Genomic DNA, 21,165 nt, shown 5'->3' with positions numbered 1-21,165 from the left:
TTAAAGCCACAAACGAAGCTCCAAACAAGAAGCCCAAAAAAAGAAATAGTAGGTGAAGAGAACTTAGGAATTCTACAACACAAAGCAAAGTCTAACAGTGAAGAGAACCAACTATCTCTTCAATGAAGAAGCCACATGGAAGAACAAGGATGCTGCCAGCCTGAGACATGGCTATTCATAGCACACCCTGCACCACCCTCCATCGGCGGTTATCCGACAGATACCCTCGCCGAATTTCAAGATAGCAAGAAGGTGCCACCCGTGCCCCTTTCTTTTTGCAAGACCAGGAGACCAGGGGGGAGGGGTGACAAAGCAAAGGGCCCGATTTGGTTTTTGACCAAGGCTCTCTGTGAAGTACACTCGGGCTCAGTTCCAAGAGGGGATGATGTGGGTGCTTCTGCAGGGGAACAACGTGGGTTTCTTATTTTATCTTCGGGGTTAGATTCGCCCATGTGGTTTGTAATATGCGACATACGATAGTGTGATTGGGTAAGCGAGGATCTGGTGATTCTGAATCTCAGTCTCCAATCTTCTAGAAGGGAAGATGCAGCCAAGTTATTCTTAGATCTGACATGATTTGGAAAGATGTCGGCAGTCACCCCTGGAAGCCCGATCCATGGATGAAGTAGCCCAATAGGGGAAAGAGTTAACTCTAAGATTAACCCCAAACCATGGTTCGGTGGATCTCAAAGAAGTATGTTTCAACCTCAAACTTGAACGGGCTCTTCTCAGCTGAAAGAGCCTCGTTCAGCTGCATTGCGCAGATATTATACCGTAGCATCGGCTCTCAAATGGAGCGAAATTCCGTCCTCCTCGGGCCTGATCTGGAAGTTTAGGGCGTGCCGAAATCTTGTATCGGTACGTCCGGCTGCCTGGCTGAGACACCCGGTCTACCAAGTACTCCGTACGGAAAGCTAGGTAGCCCCAGAGCTCTGACTCAGACAGCTACCATGCTTGTTTGACAGGAGGCTGGCCTTTACTTACGAAACAGGGAAAATTACTTGCGCAGAGACAAGATCGATTTCTCCAATTGAGCTGAAAAATTCAAGGCTGCTGGACAATACGAAATTCCGGAGCAATTATCTCCAAGTCCGGACTGTATTTTGTTCTATTGTGGGATAGAAGATTCTGGGTGCCTGAATGATTCATCGCGTTCCTGGGACCGGGGACCAAGGCAGACAACTTTCAAAGGGATTTCTTATAAATATGGACGAGTGACGCGGGAATTGGGTTCGCTATTATCATACAATATTAATTTGGTCATCTGTCTATTCATACAAGTATACAAACACCGCTATATAACAAGCTTAACATCTCGAGGTGGTTTAGCAGTTCGGCACTTTGAACATCTTTCTCTCCGTCTAGATCCTTTTGCCTGATTTCGCTCTCAGCAAATGTCTCCTACAATGGGTCGAGGAGGATACAACACCCCGGCGAACCACCCAAGCCCAGAGCCTGCGTCTCCCAGTCAAACTTAGACTTGGATAGCTCGTCATGTCAGAACACGCATAACAGGCATGAAGATCATCTGCATCTCAATTGCAGCCTTCAGCCAGCCGATATCATGACTCTTACCGAGCAAGATCGACTTGGACAGTGTTGCAGATCAACATGATCTATCGGAAGCATACTCCAATCGGGCCATTCACTTGCCGACACAGAATCTGCAATATCGTCAGCTCATCATCCAGACTGGAGGACCCATTGTCTCTATTGGACTTACTTTTCAAAGACAACTCCCAATACATCCTCGACATCTCCACTTTCGCCTTTGCCTGTGATCTTGGCCAACATATCCGCTGCAAAGCGAAGATGTTCTGCAGCAGTGACAATATCGATTTCGGACTCGTGGTCAAGAGATGAAAGCCCACTCTCCTGTGAGTCGGGGGATTTGACGGAAGAGGCTTGGGACATGAAGTCGTCCAGATGGCCGAGACAGATTTGTAAATTAGAGCTTTGGCGATGAGTGACGCCAAGAGAATCCTCCCAATACGAAAGATCATATTGAGTAATTCCATCTTCGTCCATGCCGAGGGGAGAGGCAATCTGTTCGAAAGTCGAGATTAGACCGCGTAGGAATCCTTGTAAATTTCCAGGGTCTGTAGTAGTCGCAGAAGATCCACGCTGTGCCTCTTCGCAAGAAATGGCAAACACGCGATCGGCTGGTACCGCTGGGAAGATCTCATGGATCGTATTAGACAACGACTGTGGTACACCACCGGTCAAATCAGGGTGTAGCTTGTCGCACTTGTTAATCGCCACAAGAAGACACTTTCCCGCATCCACGCAGTCATTAACCGCATCGAGGACCTCCGGCTCAACGAAGAGACGAACTCCATCATTAGAGTCTTCCAAGGAAACCACCACGATAACAACATCCGACTCCAAAGCTCTCTCCCTAGCCCTGCGAATGCCCTCCTTCTCAACAGCTCCAATAACAACCTCTCCATTCCCATTCCCATCCCCCCGCTCAGCCCTAATCCCCGCCATATCACCAAGCTTACAAAACCACCCGCCAAGATCAACCCCAACATCAACGATATCCCGAGTAGTCCCCTGCTCAGTACTAACAATAGCAGCCTCCTTTCCAACAACGCGATTCAAAAGCGAGCTCTTACCCGCATTCGGCGCCCCCAAAAGCGCAACGCGAATCCCATTTCTCAGCAACTCCCCGCGCGACGCATTCCGAATATGAAACCCAATTTGCACACTCAACACACCCACCTGCGCCGCAACAGAAGAAACCAGCTCCTCAGTCGACTCGTCGAAATGCTGATCCTCAGAGAAATCAATCAACGCTTCTAACTCGCCGCGCGCGTATAGCAATTGCTGTCGCCAGGTATCATACCGCTTTAGCAATGCATCGCTGGATCCGCGCACGGCCAGTCGGCGCTGCTGCTCTGTATCTGCGGAGAGTGTATCGCTCAATGCTTCGATCTGGGGGAGGCCTAGGCGGTCGTTCATGAATGCCCGACGGGTGAATTCGCCCGGTTCGGCGTAGCGGATTTCATGGCTTGGGCTGTTTGTTTTGGAGATTGCGGCGAGAACTGCTTTGACGATTGCTGGCCCGCCGTGGATGTGAAATTCTAGAACATCTTCGCCTGTCACTGTTTTTGGATTTGGGAAGAAGAGGACCAGAGCGCCTGCGTCGAGGATTGTGTTTTGGGATGGTGGCTTGGTTGGATCGTATAGGGTGCGGAGAGCTGCGAGGCGGGGTTTCGGGAGGGGATTATTTGGGCAGAGGGCTTTGTATATCTAGATTGTGTTGTTAGATTGTGCTATGTGGTATGGAGGGGTTGCGCGATTGCATACTGGTACACTGGCTGGGCCGGAGACGCGTACTACAGCGATGGCTGCTCTACCGGGTGCAGTGGAGAGGGCGTAGATTGTGGAGTCTGCATCTAACATAAACCGAGTTGGTAAGGTCGACGAGAATGCACGAGCTTGGCCGCCCGTTCTCCGCAGGACTGGCGTTTTGGGGGAGAAGACATGACGTCGGATATGGGCCTTATTCGATGTCGCAGTCCACGGTCGACTCGTTGCTTGACCAAAGGGGACGGCCCAGCGCAATAGTCGGTTAGATGCTCGCATGCAGAGATGGGCCAAAGGCGAGTGAATGTCGATGTAGCTGATTGTTGGATTCCTGGTCAAAAACATCGACACCTCAGGCGTACGCCCGGTCGGGCTATTGTTTCCCCGAAGTATAGCAGTAGCAACAGATGATGAGAAAGAGAACAAACTAAATCAGGAATAAAGAATGAAGAGTGAGTCGGCACTCTAGTTAAAGTCAAAGTAGGAGTTGTATGTTCATCTGAGAGCACAAATTACGGTGTTGCAAAAATATTTGAGTGTAATGGAACAATTATGGAAGGTCGTAATTGTCGGAACTTGCTGTCTTCCGTAACTTGCTCAGCCAATGAGGGCATTCAAATCTCTGTCATTTATTACTTGCTATTTCTTGCTATTTATGCTATGCTCATCCTTAGTAATCCGCTCATTCGGAGTTACTATAATTCCGGTTCTCAATCCGTATTCATGAATGCAGCACTGACAGTAATTCATAGCCATAATATTAAGATACATGATCTTGTCTCCCCGGTATTCCTCCACTGTCAATCGATGTGAAATTTGCTGTGCTCTCCATCTCCTTAAGATCAATTCATTTACCTCCCTGCTTCATCAAACCCCTCTCACGAAAATGCAAACAAAGAACACTCCTTCCTGCCCTGGTGTATCTGGTCAACCAAGTGAATGCTGATATAGGAGCCGAAAATGTGAGAGTAATGAAAACGCAAGATTCTGATCCGCACCATTCCCCCCTCCCCCCGTGTAGATAGCTAGTCAAGTTCCATCACATCAAGTCGTCGACGGTATCCGTACCGTACGCATGGTAGTAGTCGAGGATAAATTTTTGCAAGGCGCCCAAGCAATGGTCAGGGTGAAGGAGGTGCTGGCATTCATTGCTCCTCTCAACATGGTAGTATACCTGGGAGATCTGCTGGAAATAGACCCCGCATGTGTAGCAAAAAAAGGGAAATTGATCAGTGATCTTGTTGGCGCACCAGGCGTATTCAGGAGTCTCAAAGACGAGCTCCCTGATGCGGCCGTACTTGACGCACCTGCCTTCTTCCCAGTGGTGAAGAATGCCCGAGAATCCGACGAAGCAGTTCTCACAGAACCAGCACTTCCAGTGGTGGAGATGCGGGTTGTTGGACGTGGCACCGGGGCCCATGGTCGCCATGATGGTTGATGTTGGTGGTGATATGAATGGGGCTGAGTGGAGAGTGGAGAGTGGATGGTCGTGGGTGAGGATGAGTGTGAGTGTGAAGATGTGAAATGTTAAGGTCAAATTCTCAAAGGCTGAAAATCTGAAAAGACGAAGAACATGGAGCAGGGAAAAGAACAAGAAGAAAGAAATGAAAGCGGCGGTATAAATAATCGAGCAAACATGAATTAGGAAATCGCGAGATACTCACAAGGAAGGCACGACCACGGCCCTCCAGCAACTCAACTCGTGTTTGCCTCAGATTTACAACACTCAAGTAATGAAACCAGCTCTGAAATTATTCTGATGGAATTTATGCAGTCATTTCATATGGTCCGCTTCGGTGGCCCATCCTTGAGACAGGATCAGTGTCCATATCTCCCTCAGGTGCTGTATATACAGAAGATATCGAAGCCGAATCTGAGTCGGAGTGATCATCAACGGTATCTTGAGTACATTCAGACAATTCTTCGAGCCTCGGAGTCGGAGCATCGCTTTCACGCCGAGAAGGAGCTGTTCTAGGAACGCGACTCTCTTGGCTTTGATCCTGTGACTGCACTGGCGTATCCATAGTGGCAGAGCCTCCAGCCTTCGAGCGGCGAGATGGTATCCCCGAAGATCCCTGGGAAAACTGAGAGGTAAAGATGGGGATTTGTCGAGGAATGAAAGTGGCCGACACCGGTGGTTCTTCTCTGGCTGGAAGCCGGCTTGCAATCCTCCTAGCAGGATCCTGTTCGGGTTGACGCATAGGAGATACCTCACGAGAATCATTGCGAGCAGAATGAATTTGCCCGTTTACTAGCGGTAATATTTGCTCACCGGGTCGCATACGGATATGCGACAAGGGGTTGATGGACTGTGGAGGTTCAGCTCGATAGCCACGCTCAGGAGTTGTTGAACGACTGCTAGGCAGACCTTGCTCCAGAGTTGCGGGGAGCTCTTGAGGTAAGAAGCTTTCACCGTCTCGTAATTTACGAGACGGTAAATATTGAGTGGGAGAATTCCCCTGGTTCACAGTCTGGGGCATAATTGGGGCATGACTTGAGGGCATCAGACCAGACTCCGCCAGAGCCTGATTGAGAAGTTCTCTCACCCGAGCCTTGCAGTCGTCAGAGATAATGGCATCTGGCGAGAACCCGATTGTCTCCGGCATGCGAATGATATCTGGGACATCCATGTCGGGTATACTAGTGCGAGCCAAGAGCGTCTGAAGAACATCCAGATGGCCATGATATGCCGCATAGCGGAAAGGCTGCCAGCCGCCCTCGTCCTTTTTGGATGCCGATGCGCCGCGCTCTAGTAGTAGCGAGACCACAGGTAGATGGCCTGCCATAGCAGCCAAGCATAGAGGAGAGTCACTGCGGGACGTAGCTTGGTGCTTCTGATAGAGAGGAGATCCTCGATCCAGGAGCGTTCGCACCGCAGCCACATGCCCACAGCGACATGCTACACTTAGAGGCCGGTCTCCAGCGCCGTCCCGGGCATCTAAAGAAGCTCCTTTGTCACAAAGAAGATTCAAAAGGTGTGTTGAGCTACGTGCTGCTGCAACATGCAAAGGTCTTTGCTGATGTTGATATTCCGATGCTTCAATGTCAGCACCTTGTAAGAGCAACAGTGTTGCTATCTCGATACTGTCCGCCATACAGGCATAATGAAGCGGAGTAAGACCTGTTCCACATTGGCTGTTGAGGTCGGCCCCTTTACGTAGTAATGGCTCAACGACAGCAAACTGTGTTTGAATAACGGCCAAATGCAGAGCGGTTCGTCCCATTGCATTAACCTTAGCCAGAGATCCTTTCTTCTGGCTGAGAATTTCGACCGTCTCTTCGTGACCATTGTAGGCAGCCCAATGCAGAGCAGTCATCCCAATGTCATCTATACCACTTAACGAAGCCTTTTGTTTAGATTTCAATAGGAATTCAACAGCCTGGGACCGGCCTGCCTCGGCAGCACATATCAATGGTGTCTTTCGATCACGACCGGTCGCTTCTATATTAGCTTTGTGAGCCAAGAGCACTGCAATAGCTTCGACATGACCCGCTTCGCATGCATAGTGCAATGCCGACATCATGGTAGCGTCCTTGGCCTCGATATCAGCGCCATTTGACACAAGCATGTGCACAATTTCAGCATCACCCTGCTTTGCTGCAACGTGCAGAGCAGTCATTTGATTCTCAGCACGCATATTGACTTTTGCATTATGCATAAGCAGCACTTGGAGTGCTTCGTGTTGGCTACGATCAACAGCAACTCGCAGTGCTGTACGACCTTGATAATTTGGAACCTCGGCAATACTGCCCTCCTCCATAATCAAACTTATGACACCGCAATGCCCACGTGAAGCCGCAAGATGAAGGGCTGTCCAGCCGGAGCCATCTGGTACATCTAGTCGAGCATGATGTCGGATCAAGAGCTCAACAACGTCATCTTTTCCGCAGTGCGCAGCAACAAGCAATGCATTTCGACCCGATGCTTTGTGTCGCTCTTCGATGTTAATCCCATATTCGATGAGTCGTGCTACCTCGCCTCGAGATCCGGCTTGGGCGGCCTTCACAATCTGTGGAATAGAAGCAGCATCCGCGCCGGTCAGGTCAATGCTGATATGGGGATCAGGCTCTCGTCTAGGCTTCCCTCTTGTGAAAGGTATGCCATTGCCTACTTTCGGTGAGCCCTTGGAAGATGAAGAAGCAAGGTTCAGACGACTAGAGGTATTCAACCGAAGTAGAACAGAGATTCTTTCAAGCTTAGAGGCAGATCTTTCAAGTGTCTTTGATGTCTTGGTATCTGACTTGCTTCGAGGCATATTTTGCAGGCCTGGACGCGGCGCATCTTGGTAAGATGTTGCTCTCCTGTGAGCTGGATGTACCGGCGCTGATGGAGTACTGGGCAAGAGAAAGTGATCTTGCTGCGGCGAAGGGGCATCAAATGACGGCCTTGTAACGCTGCTATTGCGCGTAGGGGTACCTGCATAGCCCTCATCTGTGAATGGACTACGGCCACTATTGGTGTCAGTCTGGCTACCCGAGGCCCCAATGGATGGCTCGAGTTGCTGAGGTGACCTGCGATATACCAGCGAATCTGCGAGGGTCTCGTTGAAATCAAAAACTCGCTCACTAATTGTGAGACTACTGTTCCGCGACATGCTTGCCGCGCTAGATGTAGCCTGACTCCGTGCGGATATCAGTGTTTCGGTATCGTCGCGAACCCTGCGCATGATGCGACGGGTCGTTTCCTGTCTCAAAAGGCGGATCTGTTCTTGTGATGTATGGCTATAAAGTTATAAGCTTGTGTGTGGTCTCCAGAAACGGGGAAATATTCTCACCATTGACAGACCTGGAGTAGTAGCTGCAACGCCATGACTTGCGCATGTAGTTTCTCCTGATGTCCTTTCATGACATCCTCTTTCCAAATGACTCTAATGCGCAATCTAAACCCAACGGTACCGTCATTGCGACTGCCATGAACCAAAGTCATCACTTCCTCAGACAGAACCTCCATGATGATTCGACAGCCGCCCATGGCGGTAACCAACTGTTCATTGAATTCGTCCGATACCATCAAATTGGAAAAATTAAGCCGATGCCATTCCTTCAGACTGGTGAGAGCTGTCTGGATACAGCCCAGCTCCTGGATAAGCGAGTGAATCGTAAAGTCAGCATCGCTGAACTTCCCGTGTAGTTCGTAGAGGCCATGAATAGTCGACGTAAGTGCGCCCAGAACCTGAACAATTGCCGAAGCAAACCCGATCGCAGATACAGGGTCCATGGCAGACTTGAGACCTGAAAGAACAGAGACATCGCGGGGGCTGAGGGTGGCTGAGATGATTAGCGCCAAATCACATGGGGGGGGGGGGGTTAATAACTCCGCGAGGAGACACAGGCACAGACGGGAAATGGCGGCAAAATGGTCAATTTAAGGTTATCTAAGCCTCTTTGGCAACCACGGAACTGCCTTGTTGATTTATTCATCAATAAGACATAGTTCATATTGATGATGATTATAATAACGACAGGGCGATTCACATTCCACCACGCATAGCCGCAGTTACAGCGCTGTAAAGGTATCTATCTCCATACACTACGAGAAAGCAAAAGCAAAAAGACGGACAGAGAGACAATGACAAAAAGCAAAAGCAAAAAAAAAAGAACATACAACAGTAAGGATTCGCTAGTGGTCACCCACCTAACTACTAACTTACCGGCGTGTGGCTTAAGTACGGCTGAGCGGACGGGAAGCCCTGTTCTCCACACCCTGTGGTCGTATGTATTCTTTATACTATTAAAAATATATATATAGAGATTTCAGACGTTAAGACCTCACAACGCGTGTGGTTTACATCTGACAAGTAGCCGAGTTGCTGTGCTATATACAGGGTTGAGAATCACCAGTTATGTAAGTACTTCGCTGACCCTTCCAGCCGAATGATAGCAGAATCATATTAGATCATACCCTCCCCCTTAGAAAAGCTCGGAATCTTGGCATTCATACATGAACACAACTGGAAGCATTAACGTATTCCCCAAGCGAGCGCCGCACCCAAGCGAGCGCCGCACCCACCCATTATATCTACTATTATTATTCAATTCATTCAACCACAACGCATTCTCAATAAAATTGAAGCTATTCAAACCTCTCTGGGCACCTATTTCTCTTATGTCCAGGCGTTTTACAGATGCTGCATCGCTGTGGGCGCCTCCCATTGGTCGGATTCAGCGTCGGCGTTGCCCCGCCGGCTTGATCAGATCTCGCTTCTTCGACCTCTCTAGGTGTTGAAAAACGCGATATAGCTTCTTCAACCAATAGACTACCTTCATGCGCTATTCGAGCTTTTGTACGCCGCTTCTTACGCGTAACTTTCGCATTGGCAGCGAGCAATTCAGTAATTTGCTGCCTCGCGATAGTGAAGCCGTGTATCGCAAGCTAACAGCCCCTCTCTATCTAGTCTACCGCATCACCTAGACGCCTAGGATCATCGGTAGCGAGTTTCCTAATAGATAAAGCCTATCTCCGTACTTCTTTTACTGTACGGGGCGTTTTTGGGGTGAAATTCTTGCTTAAATCGCTATTATTGCTTAGTGGTCTTGGAGGGGTGACCAAGCGAATATTAAGCTTTGAAATAACGCGCTGCGGGTCGAATAGCTTAATACTAGCGCTAGCGAAGCTATTCACAATATTACTATCTATAAAAGCTTTGATTCTAGCCTTAATATATGCCTCTAAGAAGTCATTCTTATCGACGCGGTATATACCAAGCTTTGTCTAGGACTCAACCACTTCACTATATACCCGCTTTAACACCCCAAAACAGCCAATATCGAGAGGCTATAAAAGGTGGGATAAATGCGCTAGCATACAGACAGTGATAATATTGTTTTAAGCGCAGACTTCGTCAAATTGAGGCGTAAGATAGCTACCGTATCCGTCGAGGACGAGGAGACGATATACCCCCCTTATACGGCCTATAGTCGATGGGATAAAGACCCTTTGAAGCTATTAGAGGCTTATAGTGTCCGTTGTCCATCCATTATCGCTGACTGCGAAAAGCCAGGTCCTCGGAAGGTCTTTATCGCCGAACCAGGCTTTCATAAAGACCTTACCCTTAAAAATAACGCATGGCGGCAACGCCCACCCCGACGCGCCTATAGCCTCAATTGCCGTTACCCATTGGCGATTTCCAGGCTGTAAAAGAGATCGCCGACCGTAGGAAGTTCGTGTTACAACCTTAGCAGTAGCCGTAAGGCCGAGAGCGAAGCTAGTCTCGTCGAAATTGTAGATATCATCCTCAAGGATACCGTATTTCATAATCGTACGTTAAAGGAAGTTAAACCACGTTGTAATTGTCTTCACGTCTTCGCATTAAGCTCGCCGGTAATCGTAGGATCGTGAAAATCGAGTAGATAGGCCTGGATGCCGCTGGACGTAATTATAGACCCAGCCATTGCCGACTATTTCGACCGGTTCACTTCCACGGTCTTCGAGTAGTAGATTGGCCGCCTCTCGTACAGTATTAGGACGAGGAGCTGCTCCGCGTATATCTAACGAGATAATCCAATTATAAAGCATCTCCTCTTCTAAAACAGTCAATTTATGGCTGTTGGCGCGGGTTTCTTCGCGGCTTTTGACACCTACTAGGCGGCGGCGTAGCGTACGGTCGGGTACGTCGAAATCGCGCGCCAATTGACGTAAAGAGCATTTTTCTCCATTTTTTTGAGCTTCAATTGCTAACAATATCCTGCCCTCCTGTTATGTACGTTTTTGAGCAGATTCAGAGCGAATTGGTGGCATGGTAGGTGTTTAAGAAGAGAGAGTTGAGATAAAACGCGAGAATGATGCGGGGTGCGGCGCTCGCTTGGTTTACGTTATACAGCCGGGCATTTACAAGGAGTCCTTTAACTCATGGCTTGCTTCGCCCTCCTGATGCTGTCGAACACGACCGTCAATTTTTAGCCCTGAAGGCTGCTATATGGGATCTGCACAGCAACGAAAATTACAGCATGGATCGTGATATGTATAGATTGCAAGAATCCTTACCACTACCAATGAAAGAATCTCTATAGAAAATCCCGATGCCTAAGATCTCAAGATTTCTACAACCTCGTCCAAAGAATCAGCCACAAACTGTGGCTTCAATTCCTGACAGGCCTCCTGATCTCCATACCCATACCGACACCAACAAACTTTACCCCCAATGTTCCTCGCGAACTGAATATCCGCCACTGTATCACCTATTACCAGCACATTCTCTGGCTCAATCTCTACCCCATAGCTTTCACGTAAGGTGGGAATCAAGACATCCACGAAGCTAGCAGGATCGGGCTTGCGCTTTGCCCCAGGGGTCTTATCCCCAATAATTAAATCCTCGGGTACGTATCCATCAAGACCATTTCGCTGTAGCGCTGTTTTCACAGCCGCTACACCCTTATTGCTCACAATAGCAATAGGGACTTTTTGAATATTAAGCTCAGCTAAAAGATCCTTAGCGCCAGGGAAGGCCTTGATAAGTTGTTGGCCATGGGTGGCATAGAGAGCGCGGTATTTTTCAATCCATTCGTTCTCAATAGTGGAATTGAATTCACCTGGCGATGGATACAAGGCTCGGAAAGTATCTCCTAGGCCAGCACCGCTGGCAATAAGGCGGTGGATCTCAGTTTGGGGAGATGTGTGGGCGGAAAGCGCATCGAAAGTGAGTTTAATAGTATGGGATATGGACTCATGCGTATTGAAGAGGGTGCCGTCGAAGTCAAAAATAGCAAGGGTGAACATCTTGGGGAAAAGAAGTGCGAAATTTAAATTAGAGAGGTAGAGAAGTAGATAGGATGAAACAATTTAAAAAGCCCCTGAGGGCTCGATTAGACCTAAGATAAAGACAACCGCTAACGTAAGGTTAACTCATAATAACCCACATGGGAATTATATCCCCCTGTAATGAATTACAATACTCGCTCTAATCAGGGGTTTTGTTGTGGCGAAAGATGGCCATGGTTTAATACGAGGCTTATGCAGCTAAAGTGCTATGGTTACATCGAGATACAGTGCAGATACTAGTGCCGCGGAGAGAGAAGCCGAAACTTTTGAAAAGTAACCCCAATCACTAGCGCATAGCCCGGTCGGACTCCGTGGTGGCGAAGCACTAAGGATCATGGAGCTGGTGGTAGACCTGGGCGCAGATAATACTGGAAGTGTTACTCAGTGATTCCACATCCCAGTCTAGTCCTTGCTGTCTCTACTGATCAGGCAAAGTATAATCGCAATTACAAAGTCGGTAGAAGAAACTAATGTGACATCCCGCCCACACATGAAGCTAGCCAAGTAACAAAACGCGTTCCATACATGCATACATACTTCCAACCAGCCTCTCACACATAAATTTAGGACTTAAACCATCTACACTTCAACTTCTCATATAGCTCCTACACATTCTGTTCTTTTGATCATCACAAAAAGCAGAAGAAAATGGCAGTCTCAGCTCCCATCATTGAAGTCCGTCAAACACCAACATTCACCAGTCTAATGACCAAGTTTTGCTCTGCATCTTCCTCCCACAAATTAATGCAAGACACAATCCATGCCCTGACCAACGAAATAATATCCACGGCAAGATCCCATGACAAAAGCCTCATCGGATCTCCCACGACAATGATACCCATTCTGCGCGGAGCCCTGCCAATGTTTGTAGCCGCACAGCGTCTTCTCCCCGCCACCTCCTGCATCTTGGCCCGCTGCAGCAAGGCAAAGGGGACTCAAAATGTGGTGGTTGAATGGCTAGGCCGGCGACCCTTCCCGGCTGAACCCGATGACGGGAAGATCGTGATACTCGATACGATTATTGCTACTGGCGATACAGTAGTCAAGCTTTGTGAGGAACTGTGGGAGATGAGTGGGGAGCAGCCTCGTTCTGTGGGGATACTCTGCTGTTATGCAGCACCCGAGGCATTAGCGAGGATAGTCCAGTGTCCAATTGTTGAATATGTGATTGTTGGGAAGATGGCTGAGACTTGTGACAAGAATGGATATCTTGTTCCTTATACGAATGGGGATATAGGAGATAAAATTTACGGGGTGCGGGATAAGGTGAAGGAAGGAAAGCCGGTTATTGCGGAGGGAGAGGACGTGCAGAGCGTCCTGCTGGGGATAGAGGCATTACTTGTTGACAATGGGGGATTGTGGGAATTGACCGAGGATGGATTGGGAATTCAACGAAAAATTGATTTCTCTGGGTTTAGGCAGGCCTGGGTGAGTTATATTTTTCAGTTCATATTCAGGAATTTGCTGATCTGGAGGGTAAAAAGACATTTATGGAGCAGGTTGCAGAGTTCGCGACTAAGCACCGCCATCATCCCGAATGGAAAAATGTATGTCGCTCTCATTCTCTTCCCCAATTGAGGTATGCAATGCTTACTGTTGAAAAATTTCAGGTTTATAACAAAGTCTCTATCCGCTGGACTACTCACCATCCGAAAGGGTTGACCAACCTGGATGTTACCATGGCTAGGCTTTGTGATAGTTATGTAACAGATATCTGTGGATACAGTACTTGCTAAACTCTCAAACTTTTTTCGCGATAGACAGTCCTGCAAGGAAAACCCTAGCCGCAGTGAAGAAAAATACACTTGCCACCATCATTGCACCGGCCCACACCTGTAATCCCCAATATGTCTCGTTTTGTTGACTCAAGATTGCTCCAGCAATGGGACTGCCTGTGAGCGATGCGATACTAATGCAAGTAAACAAAACACCCTGGCGAACACCGATCTTGGTTACGTCGGGCGATATTTGGCCCAGTAGTGCGGGTACCATGCCCACAAACGCACCCGATGCGAATCCGTAGAGCATGCTGAAGACGATGTAGATGGCCGCATTTCCCGGGGCGAGAAGAGTGCCTGGAAGCCAGAGGGCTAGAATAACAACGGCGGACAAGGAACACATAGCGATCATGATGTTGAATCTGCCTAATTTGTCGCCGAAGTAGCCTGGTAGAATTCGGCCAGGGAGACTGTTGGCAAATAAGTTTGTTAATCAGGACTCCCGAAAAGACAAGACAAATATTACTCACCTGGCGGCATTGAGTATAGTCAATAAGTAACCGGCTAGGTCGCGGTTGATTCCATCCTCCTGGGCCTCTAGAATAACATAGTTGATTGGCACAAACATAGCGAAGAATCCACAACAAGATGCCAGCACCAGCAAAACGAACGGTACTTCCGTAAATGGACTCGTGTAATCACTCAACTTGACAGGCCGAGGGACAGGTACAATTCTTGATCGGACGGTCAGGTTGGCAATTACTAACAAAGCAAGGATGATAAATCCAGAGATGCGTAGGGACCACCCGAACCCGATAGTAGGCAAGAGCCGAGACAACATGGTTGGGAAGACGACCCCACCAAGCGATGAGCCACTGGACACGATACCAAAGGCCAAGGCTCGTCGCTTTTCGAACCATGTCGCAGTACAGGATAGTGCGGGCGAGAAAACAAAGCTTGCACCGAGCGGGCTGCAGATGCCCTGAGCTAGGAAAAATTGATAGTACTCAGTAGAGATGGAGGTCATCATGAGGCCAAAGACGTGAAGAAAAGTCCCAATAAGAAGGAGCCACTTGGGACCATAGTTATCGAATACCTGGAGGAAGGAAGAAAGTTAACATTTAAATCCTAGGCTTGGTTGATGGGACAGACTCACTCTTCCGATGACAAGTCCAGCAGCGAAGAGTACAAACGGCTCCAACGATAAGATCCAGGAGATGCTGGACGATGAGTAGAAATGTAGTTGATTATTCTGATAGTACTCCTGAAAAATGCCAATGGCTAGTGGTGTGGTCAATCGTCTCAGATTAGCTCTGGTCTGAGAAATGGAAGAATAGAATCAATCTTACCATTGACCCAGCCAAAGGCGCAGAATAGACAGCACCATGCTCCAATGACGACCGTCCAGGCGCGGATTCCCCCATCCACCTGGTCAGCCGGATCTTCTTGGGTGTCACTTCGGTCACTACCAGAATCAGCCACCGCGCCTTTCGACTCGGTGACAAATGTTGTTGTCATGTGCAGGTTTGAAGCAAGTCTAGACAGAAAATTGCTGCTATAACTTTTCAAGAAGTCGGGGAATAAGAATTATTAAAAAAATGGAAGATGAATTGTCAAGGGAGAAGCTAACTATCTGAGAGATAACTACTTTCCAAGTCGGAACCCTGCCACGTGACCTCAATTCACGTAGTCCGGTTTGCCAATTGCGAGAGAGAGGGAGAAAAAAAAAAAAAAAGGGAGATAACACCATTTGGTTTTTATCTCTGCGGCGACACCGACTACACTCCAGTTGGCTCTTAAAATGGGGTTGAAACAATCAGGGATCAAATATTCTTCGAAGACTCTAGACCTTGAAATTTTCTTTGTTACCCCTGTGGGGCTGACGCGGCTAGCCACCAAAGGCCATCTCATGTTTGCTACTTATTACGCCAAGAGACTAGATAAAAGCTAGACATAGGGCGGGATCAAGTGTGTTTTTAGGTGTATTACTGTATTCGGTAATTGCCAAGGGTTTCCGGTTCGCCACAGTCGGTCTCCGGGCCCGCCCCGTCCCGCCTTGGTGATCGCCACTCCCCACAGAGCAATGTGGAGTTCAAATATTCTAAATTGACCACAAATCTTAAAGAGATCACTTATCACGTTGATGCTGTGATTTACAACTGTGCTCTTTTGGATGCGGAGTATCAATACTTCCATGGCAAAAGAATATCAGTATCTACGAGACTACGTAGAGGAATCCGACGGCTCCACGATAATCACACTGATATGGAAGACCCAGGAGGGCCGGGGTTACATTGCATAGGAAAACCTAGCCAATTAATTGCAGAGTCTGAATACAGTGAGATCAAAAACATGCAGTTCCCCGAGCGTTCCTTTTTTTAGGCAGTGCGGGGTTCTACACCAGATTGAGGCTTGGGAAAAGAGATAAGGCTGGCAATTGTTAATTTTACATAAAAGTATCTACAAAGCCATAGATGAGAACAAGAAAATTGACGGAACTTGCATAGAAATTCTTTTTCTTTGTTTTTTAAAATAAGCACCATTCTCAAAATAATGAAATTCGCATCACAGTCAATTATATGTTTCGAGGAACGGCGAAACATACGTTGGCCGTTGTAATTCCCCGTTAGAGAGGTTTATTCAGAAAATTGACTCTGCTCTCTGCCCTATGGCTTGGACAGTTTAGATATCCATGTTATTCTTTTTAATCTGTTTCAAAGAAAGTACAATGAGTTAACTACGAGAAAAAAAGGAAATACATTGCACTCTAGAGTCACCAGAATGCCTTTCCGCGAATGAACCAGCGAAGAAAAATAATTGACAAAAATCTTGAGTCATCTCTCCTAGTATATCAAATTTTTTGTGAAAAAGCAACATGTAGCGGAGACAAGAGGCTGCATGGCAACTGATACGGTCAAAGCCCCGTGAAGAATGGAAATTTTTGCCGCGGAAGATCATGCCAGGCTTGAAAAGCACTGCATGCAGGACAAAATTAGTAAAGGATGTAACCCCTACAGAATACGAGGTCTTGCATCTGATGTCATGCGCGAAACCATGGTTGTAGATTAGATCCTCTATACTCGAACGCCTAGAAATTAGCATCCTAAAACGGAAGAGGTAATTTAATTTTGAAAGCCCAAATCTGACATTTGTCTATAAAGGTGCAAGCAACGGATATTGTCTGTAAGTGAATCCAATGAGCAATTCCTAGCTCTGTCAAAAGTTCACATTTCTCAATATGTATTCAATCGCCTTGACATTTCGAACCCTTCTACAGGAGTATCTCTCGAGCTCACTGTCTGTACCGTTTGCCAACAAGGAACAGCCACCGCCAATAGGACAGCCGCGGTCGATTCATATTTTGTCAGAAAGATCCCTGTGCCCTTTTGAAGATCTACCCCCTGCCTATGATCCCTCAACATGGTGGTTAGATGGCCAAATCCCCGCGCATCCTCGACTATGTGATGAGGAAAGAGTTCGATTCCATATAGAGGCCATCAAGAAAGCACTGTTTCAATATATTTTGGAAGGGTGCAAACTCCTTCTGGAGAGAGAAAACAACAATTTGCTGCTCTCTTCAATAAAACAACATGAATCGCTTTGGAAAGCAGCGGTCTCGGCACAGAAATACGGAGTTGTATACCTAGCCGCACGCTCAGAATGCCGAGAGGAATTTCTGCCAACGATACGATGCAAACTCTCTCTTTTTGCCGAGGTCGATACTTTCCTGTCTTACAACAACAATGCTATTCGGGCTATCAATTATGGTGTCCATGAACTGGTGAAAAGCTCAACCTTCACTGTGGACTACCAGACAAGACTCATTCCTCCAAACGCCATATCAGCAATTGGCATCAGACACATTGCCGTCCGAGCAAAGGATTTCCAAGAAGCAAGTACTTGCATGCTTGACAATTACTCTCCTATTTGGGATCTCCATGATTTCGCCCACCTCTCGGCGGCATCGGTAGCCCCAAATCTATATGGGTCGAAATACTTCACGGATCTCATTAAGCTCCCATCTAAGCTGACGGCCTTGATTCGTAGTCCGAAAATGAAGACCGCGGAGCCTGATCCTCTGTTCTCGGATGGTGTTGTCTTCAGTGAGCTTCTCACGCCCTTGTTTACATCTGAGATAGAGGCGGCGCAAAGGCAGGAGAGGGTGCATACCTATATTTCCCTTACCGATATTTTGGCCGAATATGTTGCAGATTATCTTATGGGCATGCGTGAGCTCCAGCATCTGACTACTGGTGCAATGCTGAGAGTGAAAAGTTCCATACGCCCTGTTGAGTTGGCAACTCTCGTGCAGAACAAGAACTATGAATTGGTAGCGAGCGAGATTGAACAGCGGGTGTTTACGAGAGGGGGTCCTGTTGGGGACTCTAAGGATGACCTGGACAAAATGTCGGGGCTTGAGAAAATCAAATTTCTTGCGGGGTGTCGGAGGTGGTTATATTTTGAAATGAGAAATACCATTAAGCATCGCGCCCACAAGCTTGCTTACCAGAAAGTGGCTGAGCGTATGCTTGCAGCGGATAATGGAGCATCGATCACAGCCAGCGATCGTGTCCTGCTAACAAAGGTTCTAGAGAATATTCGCTATCAAGGATGGGAAAAAGATGAAGTAGTTAATCTTTGGCAAATGTGACTGATCAGGGGAGAGAGAGGGTAATTAGGGCATGTCTGCCATATTTACACGTCAGAATGGTTTCAAATGTTTTAGCTCTTGTTGAGAATCGTGAGAATGAGCGAAAATACATGGATTACGCCTGCCTCGGTTGGAAGGCTATTGATACGCGGCAGTGGGGACCGGCATTAGAAATTAGGGGTAAAATTGGTATAAAACGAGTTTGGAAAAAAAAAAGTACTACGATTATAGTGTAGTGGAGAAGATGAATCTGCCGATCTTGACTGCCTGAAAGGGAAGTCTTGTTTTCTCAGAACCGAAATGCGGGGCCCCGTGTCACGGGACACCCGATGGGTGACCCGTTAGTCAGCCGTTGGCTTAGTCAGATATCCAGGAGCTCGACCTCATGCCCCTTCATAAGTAGGTCGAGGAGCCGTCAAAGGTAATAGGATCATCTTCCTCTTCACCCACCTTTTCCCACTGAGCCTTGCTACACCCCGCGTATATTTTTCCGTACTCCTCGCAAAGTATAAACGGTAAATCTACTCCTTTCTATACCATTTGATGTTTCACGCAAGCAATTAATTGCTCTTGTTTTGATATGCGGGTTGCACTCTTCCTGGCTGGCTGTGCGGCCGCCAGCGCCTCCAATGTTTATGCTGTTCGAGGTGCCAATGAGAAGCATTCTTTCCAAGCCGACTGCGATTCGTTTCGACACAAAATTAACGTACCTGATGCTGTTGTGCATTCAGTGACATATGTCCCGGCAGGGGCGAACATTTCCATGGCCGATAATCCTAGCGTCTGTTCCTCGGGCGGAGCGGGGGACACCAGCAGCACCTTTGAATTTTGTCGTGTTTCGCTAAATGTAACAACCTCAGCGAAGAGTCAGATCTTCATGGAGGCCTGGTTGCCGAGCAATTACTCGGAGAGATTCCTCAGTACAGGAAATGGAGGTCTCGGTGGATGTATGTCCCTCCTTTTCTGTGCCAAAAATACAATATCCTAATTTACGTACTAAGGCATTCAATATTCCGACATGATTTACGCTGCGCAGTACGGATTTGCTACCGTGGGAACCAACAATGGCCATTTTGGCGATACCGGCGTTTACTTTTATAACAATAAAGACGTACTGAAGGACTTTGCTTACCGAGCTCTCCACACAGGTGTTGTGGTGGGCAAATCCATCACGAAACAGTTTTATGCCAAGGACTTCAAGAAGTCGTACTACCTTGGTTGTTCGACGGGTGGTCGCCAGGGCTGGAAGTCTGTGCAAGATTTCCCAGAAGACTTTGATGGAGTAGTGGCCGGTGCACCTGCATTCAACTTTATCAACTTGATCAATTGGGGTGCTCGATTCTTCCCGACAACGGGAAATTCCAGCGCGGACACATTTTTAAGTACTGCCCAGTGGGGTACTGTGCACAGTGAGATTATGCGACAATGCGATGACCTAGATGGTGCTGCAGACGGCGTTGTTGAAGACCCTGATTTGTGTCAGCCCGTGTTTGAGACTTTACTCTGCAATTCTACCGAGAGTGATAGCTCTAGTTCATGCCTCACTGCAATGCAGGTAAATTCTGTCAACACCATATTCAGTCCTCTTTATGGCAATGATGGCTCTTTCTTGTACCCTCGAATGCAGCCCGGCTCAGAGCCACTGGCAGCATTCATTTACTATGGCGGCACGCCCTTCGCATATGCCGAGGACTGGTACCGATACGTGGTGTACAGCAATCCCAAGTGGGATCCAGCCGCATGGACACTGAATGATGCCGCCGCTGCAAATTCTCAAGATCCTTATGAGATATCGACGTTTAATGGCGATATTTCGGCATTCCGAAAGAGTGGGGGCAAGGTCCTCCACTACCATGGACTTGAAGATCCAATCATTACATCTGAAAGTTCGAAAGTTTACTATAAGCACGTCGCCGACACGATGAACCTGAGTCCGTCAAACTTGGACGAGTTCTATCGCTTCTTCCCAATTAGCGGGATGGGTCATTGTTCACCTGGAAACGGTGCCGGGTCTATCGGTCAGGGTCAAAGCACGTTTGTCAACAATGACCCGAAGGATAATGTGCTGCTTGCAATGGTGCAATGGGTGGAGAAGGGCATCGCGCCAGAATTTGTGCGCGGCACCAAGTTGAACGGTACCACTGTGGAATACCGTCGCATGCACTGCAAATATCCTAAGCATAATAAGTATGTCGGCCCGGGTTCTTACCGAGATGAAGATGCTTGGAAATGTGTCTGATTCCTTATTTATCACGCAAACTCTACAGGAGCATGGGAAAAGCTACATTTTGTAGCCTTTTAGTTTAGCTATATGATATGCATGAAATTCCTAGTCATACATGGGCTATTAGTGCCACCGTAGGTATTATCTTCATCTTTCCAGCGAATAAGGATAGTGCGAATAGGCTTCCATGGACCGAGTGAGCAGGTAGGGACGGGACGGGACGGGATTTGAACCAATTGTCCGACCATTCTGCGCTAGGAAATGCACCGTGTACATGTAAGTATAGATGCCTGTACAAAGAGTATAGCCGATAGACATGCAGGCTATCTTACCTGTAGCGCGAATTAAAAAACTCAGCCTGATGTTAGAACTGAGGGTGCTCTCTCATACTGAAATTCCCGAGATAGTTTGACATTCTACCCTTGTGCCGATTCCTCGTACTGAAATTGAAGGACCCAATATTCTTCTTCCTGGCCTTTTTTATATCGCAAGCGGCTGTTTT

General features: G+C 47.7%; 8 protein-coding genes across 8 annotated transcripts; 3 read left to right on the top strand and 5 right to left on the bottom strand.

Annotated features, from left to right (window-relative positions):
- Nucleotides 1–1,645: 1,645 nt before the first annotated feature.
- On the bottom strand, nt 1,646–3,591 carry N7508_006981 (tRNA modification GTPase; the record flags this gene model as incomplete). Its single annotated transcript, XM_058465046.1, has 3 exons — nt 1,646–1,664; nt 1,724–3,255; nt 3,313–3,591. The coding sequence occupies 3 exons, from the start codon at nt 3,589–3,591 to the stop codon at nt 1,646–1,648; spliced, it is 1,830 nt and encodes a 609-aa protein (XP_058318899.1).
- Nucleotides 3,592–4,351: 760 nt separating this feature from the next.
- On the bottom strand, nt 4,352–4,741 carry N7508_006980 (putative C2H2 finger domain protein; the record flags this gene model as incomplete). Its single annotated transcript, XM_058465045.1, has 1 exon — nt 4,352–4,741. The coding sequence occupies one exon, from the start codon at nt 4,739–4,741 to the stop codon at nt 4,352–4,354; it is 390 nt and encodes a 129-aa protein (XP_058318898.1).
- Nucleotides 4,742–5,078: 337 nt separating this feature from the next.
- On the bottom strand, nt 5,079–8,530 carry N7508_006979 (ankyrin repeat protein; the record flags this gene model as incomplete). Its single annotated transcript, XM_058465044.1, has 2 exons — nt 5,079–8,034; nt 8,088–8,530. The coding sequence occupies 2 exons, from the start codon at nt 8,528–8,530 to the stop codon at nt 5,079–5,081; spliced, it is 3,399 nt and encodes a 1,132-aa protein (XP_058318897.1).
- A 2,805-nt stretch (nt 8,531–11,335) lies between these two features.
- Nucleotides 11,336–12,028, bottom strand: N7508_006978 (HAD family hydrolase; the record flags this gene model as incomplete). Its single annotated transcript, XM_058465043.1, has 1 exon — nt 11,336–12,028. One exon carries the CDS (start codon nt 12,026–12,028, stop codon nt 11,336–11,338), a length of 693 nt encoding a protein of 230 aa, XP_058318896.1.
- Nucleotides 12,029–12,560: 532 nt separating this feature from the next.
- Nucleotides 12,561–13,794, top strand: N7508_006977 (Transcriptional coactivator/pterin dehydratase; the record flags this gene model as incomplete). Its single annotated transcript, XM_058465042.1, has 3 exons — nt 12,561–12,574; nt 12,673–13,498; nt 13,546–13,794. Coding segments are annotated over 3 exons (1,089 nt in total), but the record flags the coding sequence as incomplete, so codon positions are not given.
- Nucleotides 13,795–13,810: 16 nt separating this feature from the next.
- On the bottom strand, nt 13,811–15,306 carry N7508_006976 (putative MFS monocarboxylate transporter (Mct); the record flags this gene model as incomplete). Its single annotated transcript, XM_058465041.1, has 4 exons — nt 13,811–14,258; nt 14,319–14,884; nt 14,945–15,069; nt 15,138–15,306. The coding sequence occupies 4 exons, from the start codon at nt 15,304–15,306 to the stop codon at nt 13,811–13,813; spliced, it is 1,308 nt and encodes a 435-aa protein (XP_058318894.1).
- Nucleotides 15,307–17,026: 1,720 nt separating this feature from the next.
- N7508_006975 (uncharacterized protein) lies at nt 17,027–18,439 on the top strand (the record flags this gene model as incomplete). Its single annotated transcript, XM_058465040.1, has 1 exon — nt 17,027–18,439. The coding sequence occupies one exon, from the start codon at nt 17,027–17,029 to the stop codon at nt 18,437–18,439; it is 1,413 nt and encodes a 470-aa protein (XP_058318893.1).
- Nucleotides 18,440–19,019: 580 nt separating this feature from the next.
- N7508_006974 (uncharacterized protein) lies at nt 19,020–20,678 on the top strand (the record flags this gene model as incomplete). The annotated part of the gene is made up of 2 exons (XM_058465039.1): nt 19,020–19,386; nt 19,441–20,678. The coding sequence occupies 2 exons, from the start codon at nt 19,020–19,022 to the stop codon at nt 20,676–20,678; spliced, it is 1,605 nt and encodes a 534-aa protein (XP_058318892.1).
- Nucleotides 20,679–21,165: the final 487 nt, after the last annotated feature.

Source organism: Penicillium antarcticum (genome assembly GCF_028974205.1).
Source record: "Penicillium antarcticum strain IBT 31339 chromosome Unknown utg000006l_segment0_segment0, whole genome shotgun sequence".
Taxonomy (NCBI): Eukaryota; Fungi; Ascomycota; class Eurotiomycetes; order Eurotiales; family Aspergillaceae; genus Penicillium; species Penicillium antarcticum.
The sequence above is the reverse complement of the archived record's forward strand: the minus strand, read 5'-3'. Positions and strand labels throughout refer to the sequence as shown.